Source organism: Gymnoscopelus braueri (assembly GCF_963280865.1).
Source record: "Gymnoscopelus braueri genome assembly, chromosome: 11".
NCBI lineage: Eukaryota > Metazoa > Chordata > Actinopteri > Myctophiformes > Myctophidae > Gymnoscopelus > Gymnoscopelus braueri.
The window spans coordinates 53,680,274-53,702,773 of NC_137613.1; the positions used below are offsets into that span (position 1 = coordinate 53,680,274).

The 22,500-nt window shown below is 44.0% G+C and overlaps 1 protein-coding gene across 1 annotated transcript in view; it reads right to left on the reverse strand.

The window, feature by feature from the left end:
* Window positions 1–22,500, reverse strand: part of LOC308095733 (regulating synaptic membrane exocytosis protein 2-like) — a gene marked incomplete at both ends in the record, with an annotated part of 58,715 nt that overhangs the window by 31,031 nt on the left and 5,184 nt on the right. The window contains 10 exons of the mRNA XM_080442774.1: window positions 37–84; window positions 449–501; window positions 776–822; window positions 1,179–1,302; window positions 3,817–3,916; window positions 4,690–4,809; window positions 9,026–9,231; window positions 14,540–14,816; window positions 16,070–16,256; window positions 20,501–20,628. Of these exons, the coding sequence (XP_080298900.1) occupies window positions 37–84; window positions 449–501; window positions 776–822; window positions 1,179–1,302; window positions 3,817–3,916; window positions 4,690–4,809; window positions 9,026–9,231; window positions 14,540–14,816; window positions 16,070–16,256; window positions 20,501–20,628 (1,290 nt within the window). The remainder of the gene's footprint in view (window positions 1–36; window positions 85–448; window positions 502–775; window positions 823–1,178; window positions 1,303–3,816; window positions 3,917–4,689; window positions 4,810–9,025; window positions 9,232–14,539; window positions 14,817–16,069; window positions 16,257–20,500; window positions 20,629–22,500) is intronic.

Sequence of the window (22,500 nt, forward strand, 5' to 3'; positions counted from 1 at the left end):
CAATCAATCAATCAATCAATCAATCAATCAACTTACCTGGACTCTTGGTACCAAAGACGTGTTCCTTCTAATAAGGGCTGGACTCTGTAGACAGACAAACTTACATTGTTTACATTATGAATAGCAAAACAGTTGACACTGGGAACCCACTCTATTGCGCGCACACGTTTGTGCAAGACTGTTCCCACCAAACCTGGCCACAGCAGGATGTCTGGTCAATGAGAATGCGCACGGACAACTTTTTTGGCCCAGAGCGAAGAACAAAATCTTCACGTGCATGGGTGTAGCGTCCGTGCGCGGCCAGTGAGAGCGGCTGCATTCGTTAACATGGAGTGGAAGAAAATCAGCTTCCGTGCGCTAATTGCTTGTGCGCCTGGTGGGTTTCAAAGCATTGGAGAGATTGATGAGTGGGCGGGTCATATCGCTGCAGTGCATTCTGGGTACTTACAGACACCTGGTACTGTTGGCTGATGGGAGATGCAGGGACACCAGGAGCTGGACCTAAATATAATAGAAATAATCCATAATATAATAATCCATAATATAATATAATATAGTATAGTATAGTATAGAATAGTATAGTATAGTATAGTATAGTATAACATAACATAACATAACATAACATAACATAACATAACATAACAAACATAATATGATATAATATAATTAATATAATATAATATAAGTCTAGTGTCGTCTTTTTAATCTATTTTAATCTAATCTAATCTAGTCCAGTGTAGTCTAGGTTCATCTCATGAAGTCTCGTTTACTTTACCTGACTCCAGCTGAATGTGGGGACTTTCTTGCATCCTGGCAACATCACTAAGAAAGAAGACAGACAAAGCAACATTTATTTGTAAATTCTATATATTCATATTTTGTTGTTTACAAATCATGCTCTATTAATGTTTTAATGTTGTTATACATAGGTAGAGGCCTCGTAAAAACCCTTTGGCCTTCTTGCCACCTCCTTGCACTTTTCTATTTATATTTTGTGTACTGTTCTTTAAAAAAAAAATGTTTTAACGTTTTGTGCTAATTAAATCAAATCAAATCAAACATCTGAGAACACGGAAACAGTGTGTGTGTGTGTGTGTGTGTGTGTGTGTGTGTGTGTGTGTGTGTGTGTGTGTGTGTGTGTGCATGCGTGCGTGCGTGCTTGCGTGCGTGTGTCTTACCCTATAGCTCGACAAACGACCAGTTCAACCTGCGGTTCAGACTTGGACTCCAGGATGATGTTGTAAACTTCCGTAAACGTCGCCCCCTGGAGCACACGCCTGTTCCACTCCAACACCTGGTCCCCTGAGGACGACATCATCACCATGAGACACGCGACATCATCGCCATGAGGCACATGACATCATCAACATGAGACTCATGACATCATCACCCTGATCAAAATAAATAAGATCATTATTTGGGTACATTCTTTTTTTCCCCGCATGACACTGCCTATATCCTTATTGAAACATGCTGTTCCCACCCCAGAGTTATAATGGCCTATGTCAAGAGTGTGGCCTATGCCATTTTATGTTGCCTAAGTCAAAGACAATGTGACTTAGGCCATTTTTCTTTGGGCCTAAGTCACATTGTCTTGTGACTTAGGTCAAACAAAATGGACTAAGTCTGGAGTAAGTCACTTACTCCAGAAATAATTTGGCCTAAGTCAGGTTTACAATTGCCTAAGTCAAAACCCAAATTGGCCAATTCATTTAATCCTCTTATCCTCCTATAATTCAACAAAGCTCTGTGCGTCTGAAGCTCTGTGCGTCTGAAGCTCTGTGCGTCTGTAACTCTGTGTGTCTGTTACTCTATATGTGCTGTGTGCAAAAAAATGCCCAGTTCTCCTCAGTGCCTGGAGCAATTGCTCTGCATTTGCACACAGCCATTGACCATTACCATGTGCACAGAACACCGAAGCCCGTTTTTCCGCTTGGAACACCGAAGCCCGTTTTTCGCTTTCCCCAAATGTCAACTGTTTATTCGCTTTTTTATGTAAAAGAATGTCGCCGTGGTTACGGCTCCCCAGCTGTGGGATGGCCTTACGCCCTATGGGATGAATGATCAAACTGCGCATGCGTCGGATCCATAGACCCACTGTGTTACACTGTTGCCGTCTGCCACAAGCACACACAGACAACATGCGCGGGTCCGTCCGGCCGTGTGTGTGTGTGTGTGTGTGTGTGGGGGGGGGGGTTGCGTGTGTGTGTTCACTGTGGGTCCAGGACGCCGCGACGGGACGAAACAAGCGGACCATGACGCGCGCGTGGTGCTCATATCCCCCGACGGGTATGGTCTAGTGTTACATAACTGACAGACTGTGTTATTTGTATGTCAATAGTCATATGTTCTTATACACGTTGTGGATGAAATTATTTAGAAATATCATATAGTTTGTTTTGCATGATAACTATAGAGAACTGAAGTCTAACATCACTGCCACTAGAGGCCGCTATCCCCATGGGTCACACAGTTATTTTCAGTGGTGTAAAGTAACTAAGTACATTTACTCAAGTACTGTACTCAAGTACAGATTTGAGGTGATTATACTTAACTGGAGTATTTCCGTATGTTCAGTACTTTTACATCTACTCCACTACTTCTCAGTGGAAAATATTGTACTTTTACTCCACTACACTTATACTAGTTACTTCAGCCCTATATACATTTCGGCCATTTGAAAATAGCCGATCTACAAATGTATTTGCATTTGATTTACGAGGGGGTCTGGTCTCAAAGCCCTGTCTGGGCGTTCGGCCATCTCCAAAAAGTTGCCGAGCCTATCAGCGTCCGCACTCAGGGCTCCGTGATTGACAGTGCACGTTGGCCAATCAGGGACCGACTGGTGTAGTTGATGACGTGACTACTGAACGACCCTTTACCATAACAACGGAGCTAACTAATGAGCGGTAACATTAACGTTAGTACAGAAATGGCCATAAGTGAAGTTATTGCAGAAATAGAAAAAGAACAGCAATTAAACAATTCGGATTCAGCCATAACGAAAAATGGATTTGGTACTTTGCTAGTTTGTTTGCAGTTGCTAATGTTGCTACTTGCTAGTGGCTGGAAACTGAACAGCGCGTTGAGATGACGTCACTTGTTTTGTTACGCTGATTGGCTGAAGGGGTTGATCGTCAACACTACTACTCCCGCCCATGGCGAAACTGCCGCACAGAGAGGGGCCAGACTCCCTTGTGAAATCACATTTTAATGCAATTTCCGGGAGGGGGGGTTTACGAGGCTAACCCTGGGGGTCATCTGGTGCCGTCCTGGGTACGTACTTCCGCACTCCAGGAATGCAGAAGTACCGATAAAAAACTATTAAAACTACTGAGGCGTGCCGTCTAAAGTGGACTTGAGCCACGAGACGCACCGCCGAACGAGCTGTTAGGCGAGCGAGTCGCCGTGCCGAGCGTTGCGAAGTCCGCTTCAGCCGACTCAGCGCCGTTCGAGTTAATGACCTGATAGGGCCAAGATGTAACTCTTATCCCCCTAGTCAACATGTGCCGTCGAGGGTATACCCCCTTCCAATCAAACGTTTGACGTTTGGTCAAATCCGTCCCAAGATGTCACCCGTTTGCCGTCTTAGGAGTGAGAATGCGTTGACTTTCCCCACCTTGACGGATTCCACTTTTGAGTATTAATTGTTAGCTGAGCACCCACGGCCAGGGAAGGCAATCAGGTTATGCATGTGTGTGTGTGTGTGTGTGTGTGTGTGTGTGTGTGTGTGTGTGTGTGTGTGTGTGTGTGTGTGAGTGTGTGTGTGGTGTGTGTGTGTGTGTGTATGCATGTGTGCGTGCATGCGCGTGTTACCTGGTCTCAAGTGTCCTACGGTGTCGGCCAGACTTCCTCTCCTAACCTTGGTGATGAAGGCACACAACCGTCCCGACTCCGTCATCTTACCACCTACCACCTGAAACAATGACATCATCACCATGAGACACATGCCATCATCACCATGAGACACAAGACATCTTCAACCAGATCAATGATAGAACCACCTGACCAGTAGGCTATTGCAGAGATTCACTAGTTTTTATTTTATGTCATGGACCCCAGGTTTGGTATACATATTAGGCCAACAACCCCCTTAACTCTGACAGTGTACAAATGGAACCTACACTACACTAGACTAGACTAGACTAGACCAGCAGTGGTTCTCAAATTATAATAGGTTTTTAGCCGCGGACCCCCATCTGAAAACATATATTGTGCCGTGGAACCCCATATAAGATTTAATGTTTCAAATACAAGATCTTTTGAAAATAGCAGATCGACAAGCTCACAACGTGTTGCATCGCGACCCGTTGTGAGCTTGTCTATCTGCTATATTCACATAGCCGATGTATATACTGTAAGGGTTAAAGTGGTTTTGATTCAATGATAGATGACATTTTGGATAAATAGAAACATTTTGAACATTCTACTGTTTAGACTGATGATAGGTTCTTGGTTTACCTATGATCCTAGATTACTATTTCTATGCATTTGATGTATTATGTTGTGTTGTCCTTGCTTACTGTAAGTCACTCTGCATTAAGAGTGTCTGCTAAATGCCTAAATTGTAAATTGATGCTATATTAACTAATTTTGCTGGGGACCCCCTGGAACCCCCTGAAGGACCCCTGGGGTCCCTGGACCCCACTTTGAGAACCACTGGACTAGACTACAGGACGATTGTCAGACCTTGAGTCCCAGCAGCGCTCCGGCGTCGGGGGGGACGGTCCCATCCTTCAAACGTTTGTTCAACAGGATGCGACCAATCAGACGCTCTCCATCTTTAGACGGTTGCCAGGTTACCGGTTGCTAAAAGATCAAAGTGGAATCACACACATACACCGTCTCTTAGCAACAGTAATGACAACACACAGCAAAAACAAGACCAGGAGACCTGGTTCTGCCAGACCCAGAATGAAGTCCAGAATGGAGAGTACAGTGGTTGATGAGCTTTACTTTATTACATACTTGTGACATAATAATGATGTCATGAATAGTTCGTGACGAAAGGGGACGAAAGGGGGACAGACCCCTAGTGGTTGAAATCTGAATGGCCGGGCTTCGCACAACGTGTGTCCCTTCTATGCCCATGTATGGACAGACTTTTTTGGGGGACAGATTTTTTTTTGGCTGGGGCCGGAGGACAAAGTGACCATGCCCATGTATGGACGAAACAGGTACAAAGCCTCATGTAAGCCCGACCCCTTGGGTCTGGCAAATAGCATTATGAACCACATGAACTATAACATCTTGCTTTCCTCTACTTGATCTGAGGGTGGAAATAGGAAGTAGAACTAGAGCCACTAGAGGTGCATGCTGGGAAGGGTGAGTCAGGAAGTTTAGGAGTGAGCCTGAAACCATGGAGACAGCAGACAGCAGACAGACAGACAGACAGACAGACAGACAGACAGACAGACAGACAGACAGACAGACAGACAGATAGATAGACAGACAGACAGACAGACAGACAGAGATACAGCATGATAATGCACCAGCATTATCATCTGTCACATTGTAGATAGCACAGTGCAATGCGCGTGGACGTGTGGTTGACCTTAAACTGAGGTGTGTAGGTGTGCAGTGTGGTGTAGGCTACCGCTATCAGAGCGCAAAACTATCTTCCCCACAGACTTTGCGCTTGTAGATGACCCTTGCGGCTTGTCTTATCCGTAAAGCACAAGGGTTTGGTTGTACACAAGAGCGTGCCTCCTCAGGCGGCTTCACAGCGCGCCCACACTTAGTCACCGCCACTTCTCAACTCTGCTGTTCATTCCTTGTGTCAGTTTATGTTTGTATCACCAGTTAGGCTAATCAAAGACAATGATGTAAAATATGTAAGTGGTGGTTCTGTGTTCGCTCCTAACCACACCAGACTATTCTGTTTCATTAATCCATCCATAACGCAGCCAATTCTCAAAGTTCTCAGTAATCACCAAAGTGTCTGAGTTAATTGGGTGTATCAATTAAGCAATATTAAATGAGAGGGTGTGCTTTACCGTGATTATTGGCACGACAGTGAAGCAGTCGTGCATAACTGAAGTGCCAATAATCACAGTAAAGCCAGCCTCGAGTGTAATATTGCGATTATATAACAGTTACCATCAAAATAAAACATAAAAATGTATTCACATTGCGTGACATTTTTCTCTCTAAATAACAACCTTTCGGCGAGTGTTATGTCTAAGCCAGTCCAGGCCCAACATTGAGATGGCTTTGCGCTAGACAACTTTTCCCAAACTGAACACACAGAGAAACAAAACTTAAAAGTTAGCTCAACCTAACAATTAAGATATTCGATAGAAATAAAAAAATATATATGACAGATTTAGCTACTACATCTGCAAACTTTCCATGCAAACTGCTAGCCTAGTCACTTAGCCGGCTCTGCTCTGCCGAGACTCTGTCTGATCAGCACAGATGATTTTTATATTTTGATTAGGTGTGCTCGTTTGAGCATGGATAGAGAGCCTATTTCAACCAATCAGATTGCTTGGTCGGAACTACCCGTTGTATAATATATAATAGCCCACTGAGAATAAGAATATTGGTTGATATGTCACGATATCACAGGTGTCTGTTATACATGAGACGTGATTAGGCAGAGCCTACAGTGATTCTGACGGATGCAAAGCGTTTGGACTCCTTTCAATGTGATGTTTCGGTGAGCAGAGTTTTTGTTTCGTCCGTGTCTCCATCATTATATCACATTATTAATGCTGCTCAGAGTGCCCCCGCTCGCGTGTTTTCACTTCAGGCACACGGATTGATAGAGTTAATCTTGATTGATCCTAATTTGTCTAGTGTCATAAACCTGCTTAAAATGTCAAATGAATATAGTGATGTCTTTTTGGGCCTGTACTTCAGTCTTTTAAACATGCCTTTTGTAACTCTACTATACTTTCTCTACCAAGGCCATGTAGCTGGCTCCATATTTGCTATCTGGTGCCGGCTTCATATGTTCCCAATCAGTAAAAACATGTCTTGGTCAACGCTTTGTGTTTAATGTCCTAATGACGTGTATCTCTGTACAATGACCGATATCTCTGCATGACCTGACATCGTCACTAATTCCCTTTGTCAGCTGTCATCCTGTCACAGATAAAACCGAGCACATGTCCCTATGATATCGAAGGAACAACTTGTTTATGGAACCGAGAATTGTACACAAGGACACCCTAAGATGAACAACAACTTATTATTAAGACAGCCAGACGCCTGTCCATCCTACGACTTCCATTCTACGTCTGAGGGTCTTAAAGCCAATCATAAGGATGCACCTATGTCTGATGTCATTGAAGTCCAACTGTGTATAAATACCATTGTTTGTTGTTACAACATGAGTGTGATTGTTATTCTTGTCTGTAACTTGTACTGTCTCCGTGTGCACGCTCGAGCAATACAGACTGATCATTTTTGGACATCCCGGTGTTTGACTCGCATTTATTTGGGTGTTGACTGGACGGGTATTGGGGGGTCTTAGTACCAAACCATCTTTTCCATCTAATTATAAGGTTAAATAAAATAACTTTATCACGGATGCAAGGAAATCATTCTGTTCTATTTTGATCTCGCCACTTAAACGCACAGAATATACAGTAGCTCTGCGCCTTGCGCAACCTTCTTGTTAAAGGTAATGACAACACCTATGAATAAAGCACCGAAGTCTGACGTAATTTACGCATCCTACCTGGGTCGTGTTTTTTTTTCCCCCATTCTGAATTCCCATAGACGTGTTTAACACATTCAGTGCCAGAGTTTTATCAAAACATTACGTTGAGTGCCAGAGATCTCACCGTTTGTAACGCTGCGCTGTTTAGAGCTGCAGACTCCACGGCGAGCACCCGCATGTAAACAATGGATACGTGCACGACGATGGATGGGCCTGGCTAACAATAACATCTCTCATGCGAGTCGCCATTGCGGAGTGATCGTGCATCGAAAATGACTAGGAGATGCAGAGGTTTTTATCAAGGAGATAGAATGGGAGCGGACGGGAGCCAGGTTTTTTGGCACGGTGATCCATCTGTCCCTTCCTTCTCAGAGTCACCGTGGGTGATTCCAAAGCTGCGCTAGCCCCCCCCCACCCACTTGTGGAAAAAAAATAGTAAAAAATTATAACACGGTAAATCCCTGTTTTGGCACCTAAGCGCTACTCTTTGATAACACGGTAAATCACGGTTTTGGCACCCAATGTGTTTTAATATCGCGTCAAATAAGAACTGTGTTCCAAAAGTAAATCCCGATCCCGGCGGTTTGACTCAACTGACGGTGAGAAAAACGCTAATGTTACTTCCGTCAAATTAGTTAAATTAGTTAAACAGACAGAGACAGAGAGACCAACAGTAGAAGATAAGAGACAAGAAGCACAAGTGAAATAAATGAAAGAGAGAAAGAAAGCAGCCAATAGCAGACAGGCAGAATAACTAGTGAGGAGGCAGACCCGCCCCCGAGAACATCTGATTGGCCCAGAGGACAGACACCGTGCAGTGATAGGCTCCCCAGAGCTGTGCCATCATAACCTCCCAGAAACAGAACAAAAATAGGAGAGGAGCGACAGAATAAACAACCAGAAATAATAAATGAAAAGAAATCCAAACAATGAAGATATTGTGGATTAATTAACGTTCAGTAACACTTTACTTAAAGGTTGGTTCTAACAATGCACTATAATTACATTTATAATGCATTATAATGAACTTATAACACTCGTTATAAATGTTTATAATTAATATAATTATAAATGTTTATAATTAATACAATTATAAATTGCATTACAACTTATAAGTGCCTAGAATATAAAATTATAAACATTTATAACGAGGGTTATGAAACCTTATACTGTAAGTGCATCATAATGCATTATAAATGTGGTTATAATGCATAAAAAATGTTTTTTAACATGTTTTATGTTAGTAACTCATATGTTGTGTAGATTAACAACACATTATTAAGGTGTTATTAGCGATTGTATTAATTAACAACACATTAATTAAGGTGTAATTAGCATGTTGTTAACGATCATCACCTGCTCGTTATTGTATTCCTCGTTAAGAGTCGTACTGCTGCAGGTGTCCACCCCTGAGTCTTTCTGCCAATCAGCTTCGTCCTCTAACCAAGCTCCGCCCCCATACCCACCCCCCACCAGCCTCTCTGATTGGCTCACAGAGGGGTCAAGGAAATAATCTTCCGTCTGCTCATCGGCCGCGTCCCTTTCCCCCCACTCACTGTCACCTGGTTGGACGAATTAGATGACAGACAGACAGACAGAAGGGGCGGAGTCGGGTGATAGACAGACAGAGGGGGCGGGGTCAGATCACAGACAGACAGAGGGGGCGGGGTTAGTCGTACCATTGTCATGGGTGTGGTGTCGCCATAGCAACCATGATCCCACCACTGACCGTCCATGTCTCCTGTCAACCAGCAGACAGACATGAAGAAGAAAGAGACAATGAGTGAAACATGCACGCACACGCACACGCACACACGCACACGCACACGCACACACACACACACACACACACACACGCACACGCACACGCACACACGCACACGCACACGCACACGCACACACACACACACACACACACACACACACACACACACACACACACACACACAAGCAACAACAAGAAGAACCCAGCAAAACTAAAGGCAGCTACACACTGTACGACTTTTAAAGTTGTCGGGAGTCATCAGATCGTTAGGCATTTCACACTACACAAGTCTCTTTCTGTCATAATATCGTTGTGGTTTTCACACTATACGATTGATCGCCAAAAAGGCATCACACACTGCAAGATATTTCACAGGACTCATCGCCGAGAGTAAAGCCCTGCAACGGCTCCCGGCAACGGCTCCCGGCAACGGCTCCCGGCAACGGCTCCCGGCAACGGCGCCCTGCAGCGGTACCCTCAGGTCCCAATACAAATCTTATGGGCACGGGCAGTATTTAAATAGGCTACGCATGCACAACGCTATCTCAAGTCCGCTTGAGACAGCGCCTCTCATATTTTATCAAACGTGCTAGATATCTAGAAACGCTCGGGGAGGCATTGCAGCGGGAACATCACGCAAAGCATTTCACACACAGTGAGCAAAACCTCTGCGATCTTGCGTCAGATCGGGGGTTTTGTCGGCGAGCGGCAAAAAAGGACGGCGAGAGCATAATCGGAGCAAATATCTTGCAGTGTGTAGTAGCTCTAAGCAGGCTCATGTTAGCTCTGGATGATTCTGTTATATAAAGGTAGTTCTTCACCCCAAATACTTCTACATATTACTACAGACTGGCAGTCGAATGAAGTCAGCCGACGCAACAGTGTACCCACCGCCCATTCAAAAGCAGATTGTCGGCAACAAACGATTTCCAACACCACCAACGTCAATGCGGTGGGGAGCTACCTTAAGGGGCCGTGTCCACATAGAACGTCGTTTGAGTTGGCAGCGCCAGTCTTACATGTATTTCTATGGTAAAGACTGTCAGTGTCTTCCAAGTATTTCTATGGTAAAGACTGTCAGTGTCTTCCATGCATTTCTATGGTAAAGACGTGCTGGTGCGCTCCTCTTCCCAGAGCCGGACATTAGAGCAAAGGAACGGCTGATTGGTTCAAATACACAGCACGTTAATAAACTCTGCGTGTGTGTGTTATGGATGTCATAATATCCATATCTAAACCGCCACTCCACAAAAACAAAAAAAAAACTTGCGCCTAAAACTCAAACAGACACCTGCTGGCTGCTGCCATGAATTTTGTGCAAACACCCAAAACAAGACATGTAAAACTGTTTAAAATGTAAATGAGTTTTTTTTTGTCACTGCAGGAGCGAGGACTGTAAAGAGAATTCAATGATTTGTTGCTAAACATATTATACAATAACTAGTCATGGCTGAAAACATGTAAAAATTCCAGGGAACTATATTATACTGAATTGTGGAGTTTACATAGCGTCGGCCATCTTTGCTTATACAGCATTGCAGTGCCGCTCGAGTTCTGTCAGCTTGGTTTTACACTCCGTTGTACTAACTTTGGTGTCTCGCTAAAAGCTCACAAAACACCACAATCATTGCCTGCGATGCCGTCGTATGGCGAAGCAGGTGTGGGAGCTGACCAGTACAACCACAGTCTAATACTGCTGGACACTGAGCTGCTCAGTTGATGATAGAGCTAAGGACAATACTAAAAACTGATACATGTCACTATGGTTCTGTGTGCGTGCATGTGCTTGCATGCATGCATGCGTTTGTGCGTGCGTGTTACAAAAATATGTGAATGAGAGCAGTTTTGCTGTGTCATGTTATGCTTTATTGCCACGTGCACGCCCGTGTGCACACACACACACACACACACACACCCACACACACACGCACACACACCCACACACACACATACACACAAGAGAGAGTGCTCAGGTTTATATCCTCTAATCCGTCTTTGCTCCTTTAACATCAACACTGTTCTCAAAGCAGCTTTCTCACACACACCACACACACACACACACACACACACACACACACACACACACACACACACACACACACACACACACACACACACACACACACACACACACACACACACACACACACACACACATGGGAGGCGTAGTTCCAGACTCTGTTGAATTCAGATATTGTGGAATAGTTGAGTGTGTTGATACTCACATGGACGACAGAGAGGATGCTGGGAGTTGTGGTTCTGTGTGTGTTCGTAGTTCTGTTTGAGGTTTGTGGGTGTGTGAGTCTTTAATGTGGGCGTGTCAGTGCATGTGTTGACCGGCATGCAGGTCTGGGAACAGTTCATGCTGATCTCACTCTAATGGGATTACTTTTGTTTAGTGCTGTAATCACTCATCTCTCTCTCTCTCTGTATCAGCTCTGTGTCTCTCTACCATCTCTCTCTCTCTCTCTCTCTGTGTGTCTGTGTCTCTCTCTCTCCATCACTCTCTCTCATGGCACACATGTCAGTTTAGTACCTAGCTTGATAGTTAGCAGGCTATAAGCTAATTACTTAATGTGTAAATAACTAGTCTAAAAAAACACTAGTTTGGTAAATGTCTAGTCTTATGTACTGATAGTTTGGTAAATGACTAGTGAAATAAACCACTAGTTTGGTAAATGTCTAGTCTTATGTACTGATAGTTTGGTAAATGACTAGTGTAATAAACTACTAGTTTGGTATATGTTGCAATGTTGAAAGAGAAGTCAGTTGCTTGTTCGGTAGACAGTTACAGTTAGCTTGATGGTGGTTGGTTATCTGGTTAGTTAGCAGTTAGACTCAGTGTTGTTATGTGGTTTATTAGCAGTCAGACTCAGTGTTGTTATCTGGTTATTTAGCAGTTAGCCAGTGGTTGCTTGGTTATCTGGCGAGGTAGCTGTTAGTCATGTAGTTTCTCCTAAAATCCAGAAGATCCCAGAGCAGATTCTAAAGCAGATCCCAGCAGGAACAGGCTATATAATCCAATGTAATGGAAGTTGTTATTGCTGTTGTTATCCAGTAATTCAGTGATTGCTTGTTATCTGGTTAGGTAGCGGTCAGTCCTGTAGCTTCAGATCAGATCCCAGCAGAAACAGGGTGTATAATCCAGTGTAATCCAGACCCTCTTAATCCCATTGCAGCAACAACAATGGAAGCAGAAAAACAAAAAGGTATTTCCATGTAATCTGATTACATTATGCAGTGTTTTTACATTCCTTTGGTCGTCCTGGCCTCGTTATAGTGACAGTGTCCTTCATCTTCGTCTTCCTCGCGGAGGGCGGGTCACTTCGTGGTGGGAGGGGCCTGGGAGCCTTGCGAGCCAATCAGAGGATGTAATCTCAGGTGTTTTTGGTCACAATGACGTGTTGGCTGTTAATCTGAGAGACTGTGATCTGGTAGCACAGGTGTGTGTGCGTGTGCGTGTGCGTGTGCGTGTGCGTGTGCGTGTGTGTGTGTGTGTGCGTGCGTGCGTGCGTGTGTGTGTAGCAAAACTCTGCAGAACTGAATACATAGCTTTACTGGTACAAAACCAGCCCTGCACACACACACACACACACGCAAGCACGCACACACACATGCACACGCACACACAAAAAAGTGCATGTGTGCATGCGCGTGCACGTGTGTAGTGTGTGTGCGTGCATGGGTGCGTGTGCGTTATGTAGAGTTTAACTGCAGAGCTAACCAAAAGTTGGGTCAATAAATGAATAATGTCCTAATTCGTAGTCAGCAAAGCACACATAAACACACACACAAACACAAACACACACACACACACACACGCACATACACACACACACACACACACACACACACACACACACACACACACACACACACACACACACACACACACACACACACACACACACACACACACACACACACACACACACACACACACACACACACACACACACACACACACAGATACACTGACGAGTAAAAAACACATTCATTGTTAAATGGGTGCATGTACAAGACAGACAGACAGACAGACAGACAGACAGACAGACAGACAGACAGACAGACAGACAGACAGACAGACAGACAGACAGACAGACAGACAGACAGACCAACCCGATCTCCAGAGATTACCGTAACATTGCACGGAACGAGTGCACTTCATTCCGTGGATAGCCGCCTCGAAACCCCCAAATTGCGTGCATATGTACGGCGCTCCCTTTGTGACAAAACCATTTCGGAGGCGCGCAGTCACAGGCGAACTGTCACCCCGTGAAGGACCACCGAGGGAGCTAAGGCGACCGAGTTGCCGTCCTGAACGGTGTGACGTTCGCCTGTGCCTACTCAGCGCCGTTTGAGTTATGTACCGATAGGCACAGAATCGAAAATTTTGTTGTGGGGACTGCTCTGCTTCCGGGTTTTTCCGGGTTGCGACTGGTTACGCCCACCGTGGGACTCGCCGTACATATGCACGCAATTTCGGGGTTTCTAGGCGACTATCCACGGAATGAAGTGCACTCGTTCCGTGCAATGTTACGGTAATCTCTGGAGATCAGGCTGGACAGACACAGCAGACACAGCAGAGGAAACCACACAAGGCACCAACCTGCTCATAAGGGTTCAGCATCTTGCACAAGGACATTTCAATCAAATCAGCTAACTGAACCCTCTCTAAAACACCACCACAAGTTAGATAGCATGTTGTTTAGACCGATGTTAGGTTCATTGTTTACCTGGTATCCTACAGTTTCAATGTACAGAATGTTATTTTGATAGTACATTGTTTACGTGGTATCCTAGTTTCTGAAGGTAGCCTACTACAGTGGTTCTCAACCTGTGGGTCAGGACGCCTAGGGGGGGTCCCCTCATGATTTTGGAGGGGGGTCCCCAGATGACAGGGAAGTAGCAATTGAAGGAATTTTCTGAAATCTATGAATTCATATGAATCAAATATCTAAATACTGAATCAAGCAACTTAAAAACTGTCTGGAGTGCTCACAATAGCCCGAGTAAACGTTAAAATGACCCCACACATGTTTGAAAGTGAAATATCCCTTTAAGTGGTTTAAGTTGTTGACCTGTCAGAGGTCGAAAGGTCATACCTTGTAGGAACGTGCCGTCGGCAGTCTGCAGGTGGTCCGGCTCGGCATGTGTGGCCAGGGAGGCGTCGCTGTGGCGACGCTGGTGTCTGACCCGGCCCACCTGGGCCAGCATCCTCATCACTTCCTCGTTAGGCTCCGCCCTCACTGGGCAGCGCGCCAGGTTGGGGTCGCTGCGGTAACGAGTGTGAAACACTTCCTCTTCCTCCCTACGACGACGATGACGACGATGACGATGATGAGGCACATCCCAGTCCTCCATCGGCGCTTCAATGTGGTCCTAAATGAAGACAGGCAGGAATAAAAACGATATCGGCGCCGAACGGGTGGCCAACGGACCGACCGGGACCACCGCAAAAAATAAATAATGATTCAACATGTATTTCAACATGGGTGCAGAAAAGGAACAGGGCTGTGCCTTAAAGGGATATTTCACTTTAAAAAAACATTGGGTCATTTTATCGTATACTCAGGCTTTTGGGAGCTCCCCGGACCGTTTTTAAGTTGCTTGATTCAGTATTTAGATATTTGATATTAATTATATCAGACACGCCCCTTCCTTCCTGTACAAACCCATTGTAACTTCAAACTCCATTTTAAACATGTTAGCTTCATTGGAAACACGGAAACACCCGTCCTTGGTTCTGGTGACTGATACTGTCCTTGTAATACGTGAGGAGACCGTGTTTTTTCAATTTATTTTTTCAATTATTTTTAATATTTATTTTGGAAAATGAAAACATTTTTTTTTTAAATAAACGAAAAAAGTAATCGAAAAAACACGGCCCCTCACGTATTAGGAGGGAAGGATGAGTCACCAGAACCAAGGACGTGTTTTTGATGAATCTAACACGTTAAAAATGAGTTTGAAGTTATAATGGGTTTGTATAGGAATGGGGCGTGTCTGATAAAATGAATATCAAATATCTAAATACTGAATCAAGCAACTTAAAAACGGTCCGGGGTGCTCCCAAAATGTTTCAACGTGACGCAAAGCAAAAGCACATCTATTTTTATAATTTTTATCCCACGATTTTGTAACCCATATTTTTTCACCCAGTGCCAATTGCCTATGTAATCCTGGGCGCTACTCTCCCTCTGCCAGCCTAGGGAGAGCCCAAGCTGAAGCTCATGCCTCCTTCAATGCATGAGGAGCAAGCAGGCCGCTTCTTATCACCCGACAGGGGGGAGGTTCCCTGGTTAGACGTAGCGCGTGGAAGGAACACGTTATTCCAACCAGTTCCTTTCCCCTCCATCAGGCGCCCTGGCTGACCAGGGGGAGGCAGTATAGTGACCAGGATTACTGCACTAAAGCACATCTATTGACATGAGGAGCGCAGTAATGTAAACATATCAAGTAAACAAGATATGTGTAGCATCTGAAGTAACATCTAACGACTGTATTGTAAACATATGAGCACGCACAAGCATGCTGGACAGACAGACAGACAGACAGACAGACAGACAGACAGACAGACAGACAGACAGACAGACAGACAGACAGACAGACAGACAGACAGAAGCTCCTCCTACCTGGGAGTGCCATCGACCCCTCCAATCTATGTAGGCGCGATTCCACCCGTGCCCCTCCTCCTCCTCCTCCTCCTCCTCCTCCTCCTCGTAACCGCGGCGACCGTACAGGGGCTGGTCAAAGGGTTGGAGGCCGTGGTCTGACGGACAATGAGACACGTCGTAATACGACCCCGGCGGGCTCCGCCTCCTGTCAATCACACGGACAGACCACATGACGCTAACGCCCGCTGGTTGTGTGAACCCCACACGTTGTTGAGCGGACACTATGCTAGTGTCTTTTCTGTTTTCGCTCTACATTAAATATATATTTTTTAAATAGCGATCTACACGTTTACAAGTTGATCAATCGAGCACTTAAGATTGGTGAGCATAAAACCGCAATACGTAATAAAAAACATGGACTATGCCACATGGTGCGTTAGACCACTGATGTCCATTTGATGCCATTATTGTCTCCGCCAGGCCGAAAGGCATGGCGAGAGAGTATGTTTTGCCCCCTGTCCATCCGTCCGTCCGTGTGTCCGTCCGTGTGTCCGTCATTCTGTCTGTGTACAGCTAATCTCCGGCACCGTTGGCTTGCTCGAAGCGAAACTGTGCACACACACTCCCTGGATACCACAGCAGAACCTCTGCCCCACATTTTTCACATGGGCCTTTTATAGCGCCACCAGGAGGCCGATTTGTGCAAAACATATTTTTGACAGTACTCCTACAGATTTTGTCCAAAAATCCCGCAAATCGGTACACAGTATCTCTATAGTCATTAAACAAAACGGGTCTTTCAGATTTTTCATATTCCATCCTGATTGGCTAAAAATGAACACAGCATGCAATTTCCTTGAAATTTTGCACGTGTATTTCCACTATGCCGAGGAAGTAATGCCACTTGAACATTTTCAAATCAGCCTCATGGTGGCGCTATAACAGGCCGATTTGTGTTTTTACCTATAACTGCACCGATCGGTGTAAAACTTTGTAAGCGCACTCCCTAGAGGTCAAAGAAAAACCCTTGCCCTGCATTTTTCACATCTGCCTTTTATAGCGCCACCAGGAGGCCGACTTATGTAAAACATATTTCTTTATATTACTCCTTCCGATTTTATCCAAATTTCACCCAAATCGGTACACATGAACTCTATAGTCATGTGATCAAGACGGATGTGTTTGCTTTTTCATATTCCATCCTGATTGGCTAAGATTGACATCTAAAGTTTGCAGTACTGGCTTGTTTTGAACAAAATGCCGCAAATCATGAACGCAGCATCCGATTGTGGTCAAACTTTGCACGCACATTCACATTATGTTGAGGAGCAAATGCCACCCTTTAAACATTGGCCTGTTATAGCGCCACCAGCAGGTCTTATTTAGCAAAACAATTTTTTTGAACAAAATACCTCAAATCATGAATGCAGTGTCCGATTGCCGTGCAAGGCCTAAGAACAAATGGCACCCTTTTCACATTGGCCTATTAAAGCGCCACCAGGAGGCCACAATAACCTACCTGACCTGGCGGAGACCTGTGCTCCGAGGAGCACTTTTTCTAGTTATTTTTGGGACCCCACTTGACACTGTAAAATGTAAAAAGAGTAACGGGTCCGTTTGGTTCCATTTGTACGCTCTCGGAGTTACAGGCCCATAATGGTCCATTTGGTTCCACTTGTACACTCTCGGAGTTACCGGCCCATAATGGTCCATTTGGTTCCATTTGTGCACTCTCTGAGTTACAGACCCATAATGGTCCATTTGGTTCCATTTGTACACTCTCGGAGTTACAGACCCATAATGGTCCATTTGGTTCCATTTGTACACTCTCGGAGTTACAGTCCCATAATGGTCCATTTGGTTCCATTTGTACACTCTCTGAGTTACAGACCCATAATGGTCCATTTGGTTCCATTTGTACACTCTCGGAGTTACAGTCCCATAATGGTCCATTTGGTTCCTAACTATCAATAATTTTGCTGGGGACCCCCTGGAACCAAGGGGGATCCCCGGTCCCCACTTTGAGAACCACTGGAGGCGATATGATTAAAACAACAGAGGGAAGCTTTTTGGATTTATACCCTTAAGTGGCTTTCTATACAATGTTTCTCAGGTGGGATACAAGGACCTGGACCATTCAATTCAACCGGTATAATAAAAAAACATGGTAAATAACCTTTAAAGTATCACCTGTCCAACATATACATATACCTATACAACATATATATATATATATATATATATATATATATATATATATATATATATATATATATATATATATATATATATATATATATATATATATATATATATATATATATATATATATATACAGTGTGTGTGTGTGTGTGTGTGTGTGTGTGTGTGTGTGTGTGTGTGTGTGTGTGTGTGTGTGTGTGTGTGTGTGTGTGTGAGAGAGTATATATAGTAGAGGGATAAGCCAGTCTTTGAGCTGAGGTCAGATTATGTTCTTAACTCCTTAAGACCTTCAGTCAACTGTAGCTGCATGCTGAAGGCTCATTAGCATAAAACTACAAGGATACAGGAACAGTGGGCACCTGAGACGTCTGGGCACCTCCATGTTTTATGTGTAAAAATATTTGCAAAACAAATTGTCCAAAGGGGTTTTCAGTCAGGTGCATAAGCCAAACAAAGTGATCAGGAATACCACACACTAACATAAGAAAAGGAATGTCAACCAATGTGTTTTTCTTTTTTGTTTCATGATGATCCATAGTGAACAAATCAAAAAGTGCGACCAAAAGAAAAAGTGTAAAGGTGGAGATACATGCTAAGGTAAAAAAAAAATATATAATGGTTGGAAATGATTGAAGGTATACAGTGTACATGATGTGGTACATCATGCACATGCACGGTGCATCATTATCACACCTACATTTATCCTGCAACTTATTGGTTATCCCCAAAATGACTGGCTATCCACAGCTTTTGTAGCTATTTGTAGCAATTGTTGAAATATTAGGCTTTAAATGTCAAATGTTCAAATCATGTACACTTAACATTATTTCAGACCATTTTCCAAAGCATTTCTTCTTTTTTTTCATTTTATTTACATTTTGCCAATTTTAACATTGAGGCCCAGACTTCTCAGGTGCCCACTCTTCCTGTTACCAAGTACAACGCCTCGTTAACCTAACGCACAACACCTCCTCATTAACATAAAACTACAATACCTCATTTACATTATGAGCAACACCTAGAGAGAGGAGAGGAGAGGAGAGGAGAGGAGAGGAGAGGAGAGGAGAGGAGAGGAGAGGAGAGGAGAGGAGAGGAGAGGAGTTAAATGTGGATTAGTTCATTCCACAGGGGAGATGGAGAGTGAGGCAACAGCGCTACCTGGTGACACTCTGCTGTAGGTACATCCGACGGCTACAATAAAGAACAGATTAACTTTTTCCTGTTAAAATGTGAGTTGAATCAAATGCTCCTCAATCAGATCAATTACTTCAGTATTCAATCTTTAATTAGCTTGTTTGAACCCCTATTGAGTTCTTACACAAAGACCTTTGAAGTGAGGAAGTTCTATACAAATGTTTATTGTCTCCGCCGGAGGTGGAGAGTATGTTTTCGCTTCGTCCCGCCGTGTGTTAGCATGGCGCCTAGCCAAGCTAACATTGGTCAAGCTCCACGTGACACGTGTCAATATGTTGACACCAATGCCTTTGATTGGCTAGAGGGACGCATGACGAAATAAAATCCTATAAATAGGTGTGTCACTTCAAAAGGCCATTTATGACTTTTGAAGTGAGGTAAGACAGGATCAATCAGTCTTGATTGGAACAGTACCTTCCAGTACAAATCACCCGTCCGTGCGTGTGTGTGTCCCTCTGAGAACACCTAACATTGGTCAAGCAAAGGCGCAGAAGGCCAAAGCTAAGAAAGCTTACTCATCTACAACAGTAACACAGAAGAGGACTATAGAGTTGAATTGATCCCACAACAAGGCCGAAGTCTTAATACTGTAACAATTGGCCACCTTGATCAAATACATGAAGTAGCACTAGAGAAAACTGACATAGATCAAACACACCAATCAACTGCTGAAACTGTTCAAGTCAATGAAGATGAAGAAGACAGACAAGCATTTGAACAAACCAGTCAATTACGAGGACTCCCATATGACACATTGCTTCAAGAAGATTTTTTCTTAGATGCAGACACTATCAGTCGCCCCTGCAGAACACCAAAAACCACGCGCATTCTACCAAGACGACCCGTTCTACTAAAATAGCACGGGTCTGCTGGCGGAGACTTGTGCTCCGAGGAGCACATTTTCTAGTTATTATTATTATTATTATTAGTAGTAGTAGTAGTAGTAGTAGTAGTAGTAGTAGTAGTAGTAGTAGTAGTAGTAGTAGTAGTAGTAGTAGTAGTAGTAGTAGTTGTAGTAGTAGTAGTAGTAGTATCATAATAAGTGTTTCTAACCTGTCTGAAGGGTCCATGTCCCCTGGCCCCTGCAGTATGTCGTGGGAGACCCCGTAGGAGCTAAAACACTGCCCTGAATTGGTGAGCATCTCCTGCTCCCTCCTGCACACGTTACACACCCACATGACCTGAAATAGACCAATCACACCACCTGAAATATATGACCTCACACATCACACATCTTACAGTAGAACACAGTGTAGAGCAGTGTTTCCCCAAACAGTGGGTCGGAAGTTCGGAACCCATTTTTAGGTCGTGGACCAATTTGTAGAGACCGGGCGTAGCGACGTCACCGTGACGTCACAGTGGTAACCCGGCCCACTTTGGCCGCCATTTTCGGTGGGTAGATTGACGCGCTGCCACAACACTGTACTAGAGTCCTATGCTTGTTGCACTATGGAGATCAGATGTCGGAGATATCAAAGAAACGTCGTATGGCTTGGCTTGGGTATCTTAAATACAATGAGATTGAGCTAACAGCTAAATTGTGTTTCTCTATGTGTCCAGTCTGAGAAACGTTGTCTAACGTGGTTGGCTCACGGTCACAGTGGCTGAGTAAACAGCCAGGGACTCTTGTCTGTCTGTCAGCAAGTGTTCAGACGTAGGAGATATCAAATAAATGTAGTATGGCTTGGGTGTCAGCTGACGAAATAACATAACCTTCAACAACATTCCCAAACACATATAAGCTCAAACGAGCATGACAGCACACAATCAAAAATATAAACATCTGTTGGAGGCGAGGGCGAGGCGAGCATCAGCGTTGCCATGTCGGCTTATTATAAGCGACTTTGGGCTTCTTTTTCTGTAAAGTTGCTTGTAAAATTGGTAGTTGCGGGTTGCGTTTTTTTGTGTGGCTTATTTATAAAGTGTACTTGCTTATTTAGGCTTATTTAGGTACTTGCTTATTTAGGCTTAAACATTTTTTTTAATACATTTAAACCAGTGGTTCTCAAATCTTTTCATGAAAATGTTTTGTAGTAGTAAAATTAGAAGTAGTAAAAAGTAGTAAAAGTAAAATTTGAATTTATTAAATCCTACGGTATACTGTAACACTACACGAAACCAGCTTCATTTTGTTGTGATCACGTGATTTCTGGGTGTACTTTTCTTGGGTGGTCCTGGGGTCATTCACAGGCTGCCCTCTATCGTAAAACTACTGAAAACACAAAGCTCGTCATTCTCGTCATTGGCACTGTGAGCCATTGCAAAATATGACGAGAAATCCGAGAAATAAGACGTGTGTGTGAGGACTACACATTGTCGGACTGGCTAAAAGAAGGTCAAAACAATTAATGACATATTGTTCTTGATGCCATTATTGTCACTTTATATGGAAAAGACGCTGTCTTCTACATCATTTTTTCTTTTACTCTGATATATCTAGATGTTGACATGATGTGTCATGATAATATGTCTTAACCACTTAAACCCTAATCTCTCAAGAACAGATTCTGCTCTCCGCTTGAATCTGTCGGGGGGGTTCGTCATAACGTGTACGCACTGGCCTACAAGTGGGCGTGCCTTCAGATCAGGAAGCAGGCCGAGCTTTACCCAATCAAATGTAGTGGGCGGGATTTACTGTCTGTGCTCTCCCTTCCCACTGAAAACAAACCGAAACTCATTTAACAATAGCGTTCTCGGAACAGACAAAACCACGGAAAGATATTCACATTTTAACTTGCTCTTTCATCATAGAAACATGTGGGCTTACAACCAAAACGATCTATGTTCTCTGGGAGAAGTGGTGTTAGTGAAGTGGAGCGCTGAGGGTAGACCAAAAACCCAGGTGAAAGTGAAAGAGTAAAAAACAGCAGAGGGCGCTTTTTTTCTTTTTTATTTGGCGATGGGTTCCCAGATTGCTTAAACCCCTGCAGCGTCCGTATTGTGGGGAAAGCTTTCGCAGAACCTAGCAGATCGACAAGCTCACAGCCCGACGCGTTGTGAGCTATTTTCAGCGAAAGCTTTCCCCACAATAACCGAAAACAGAAAAGACACTA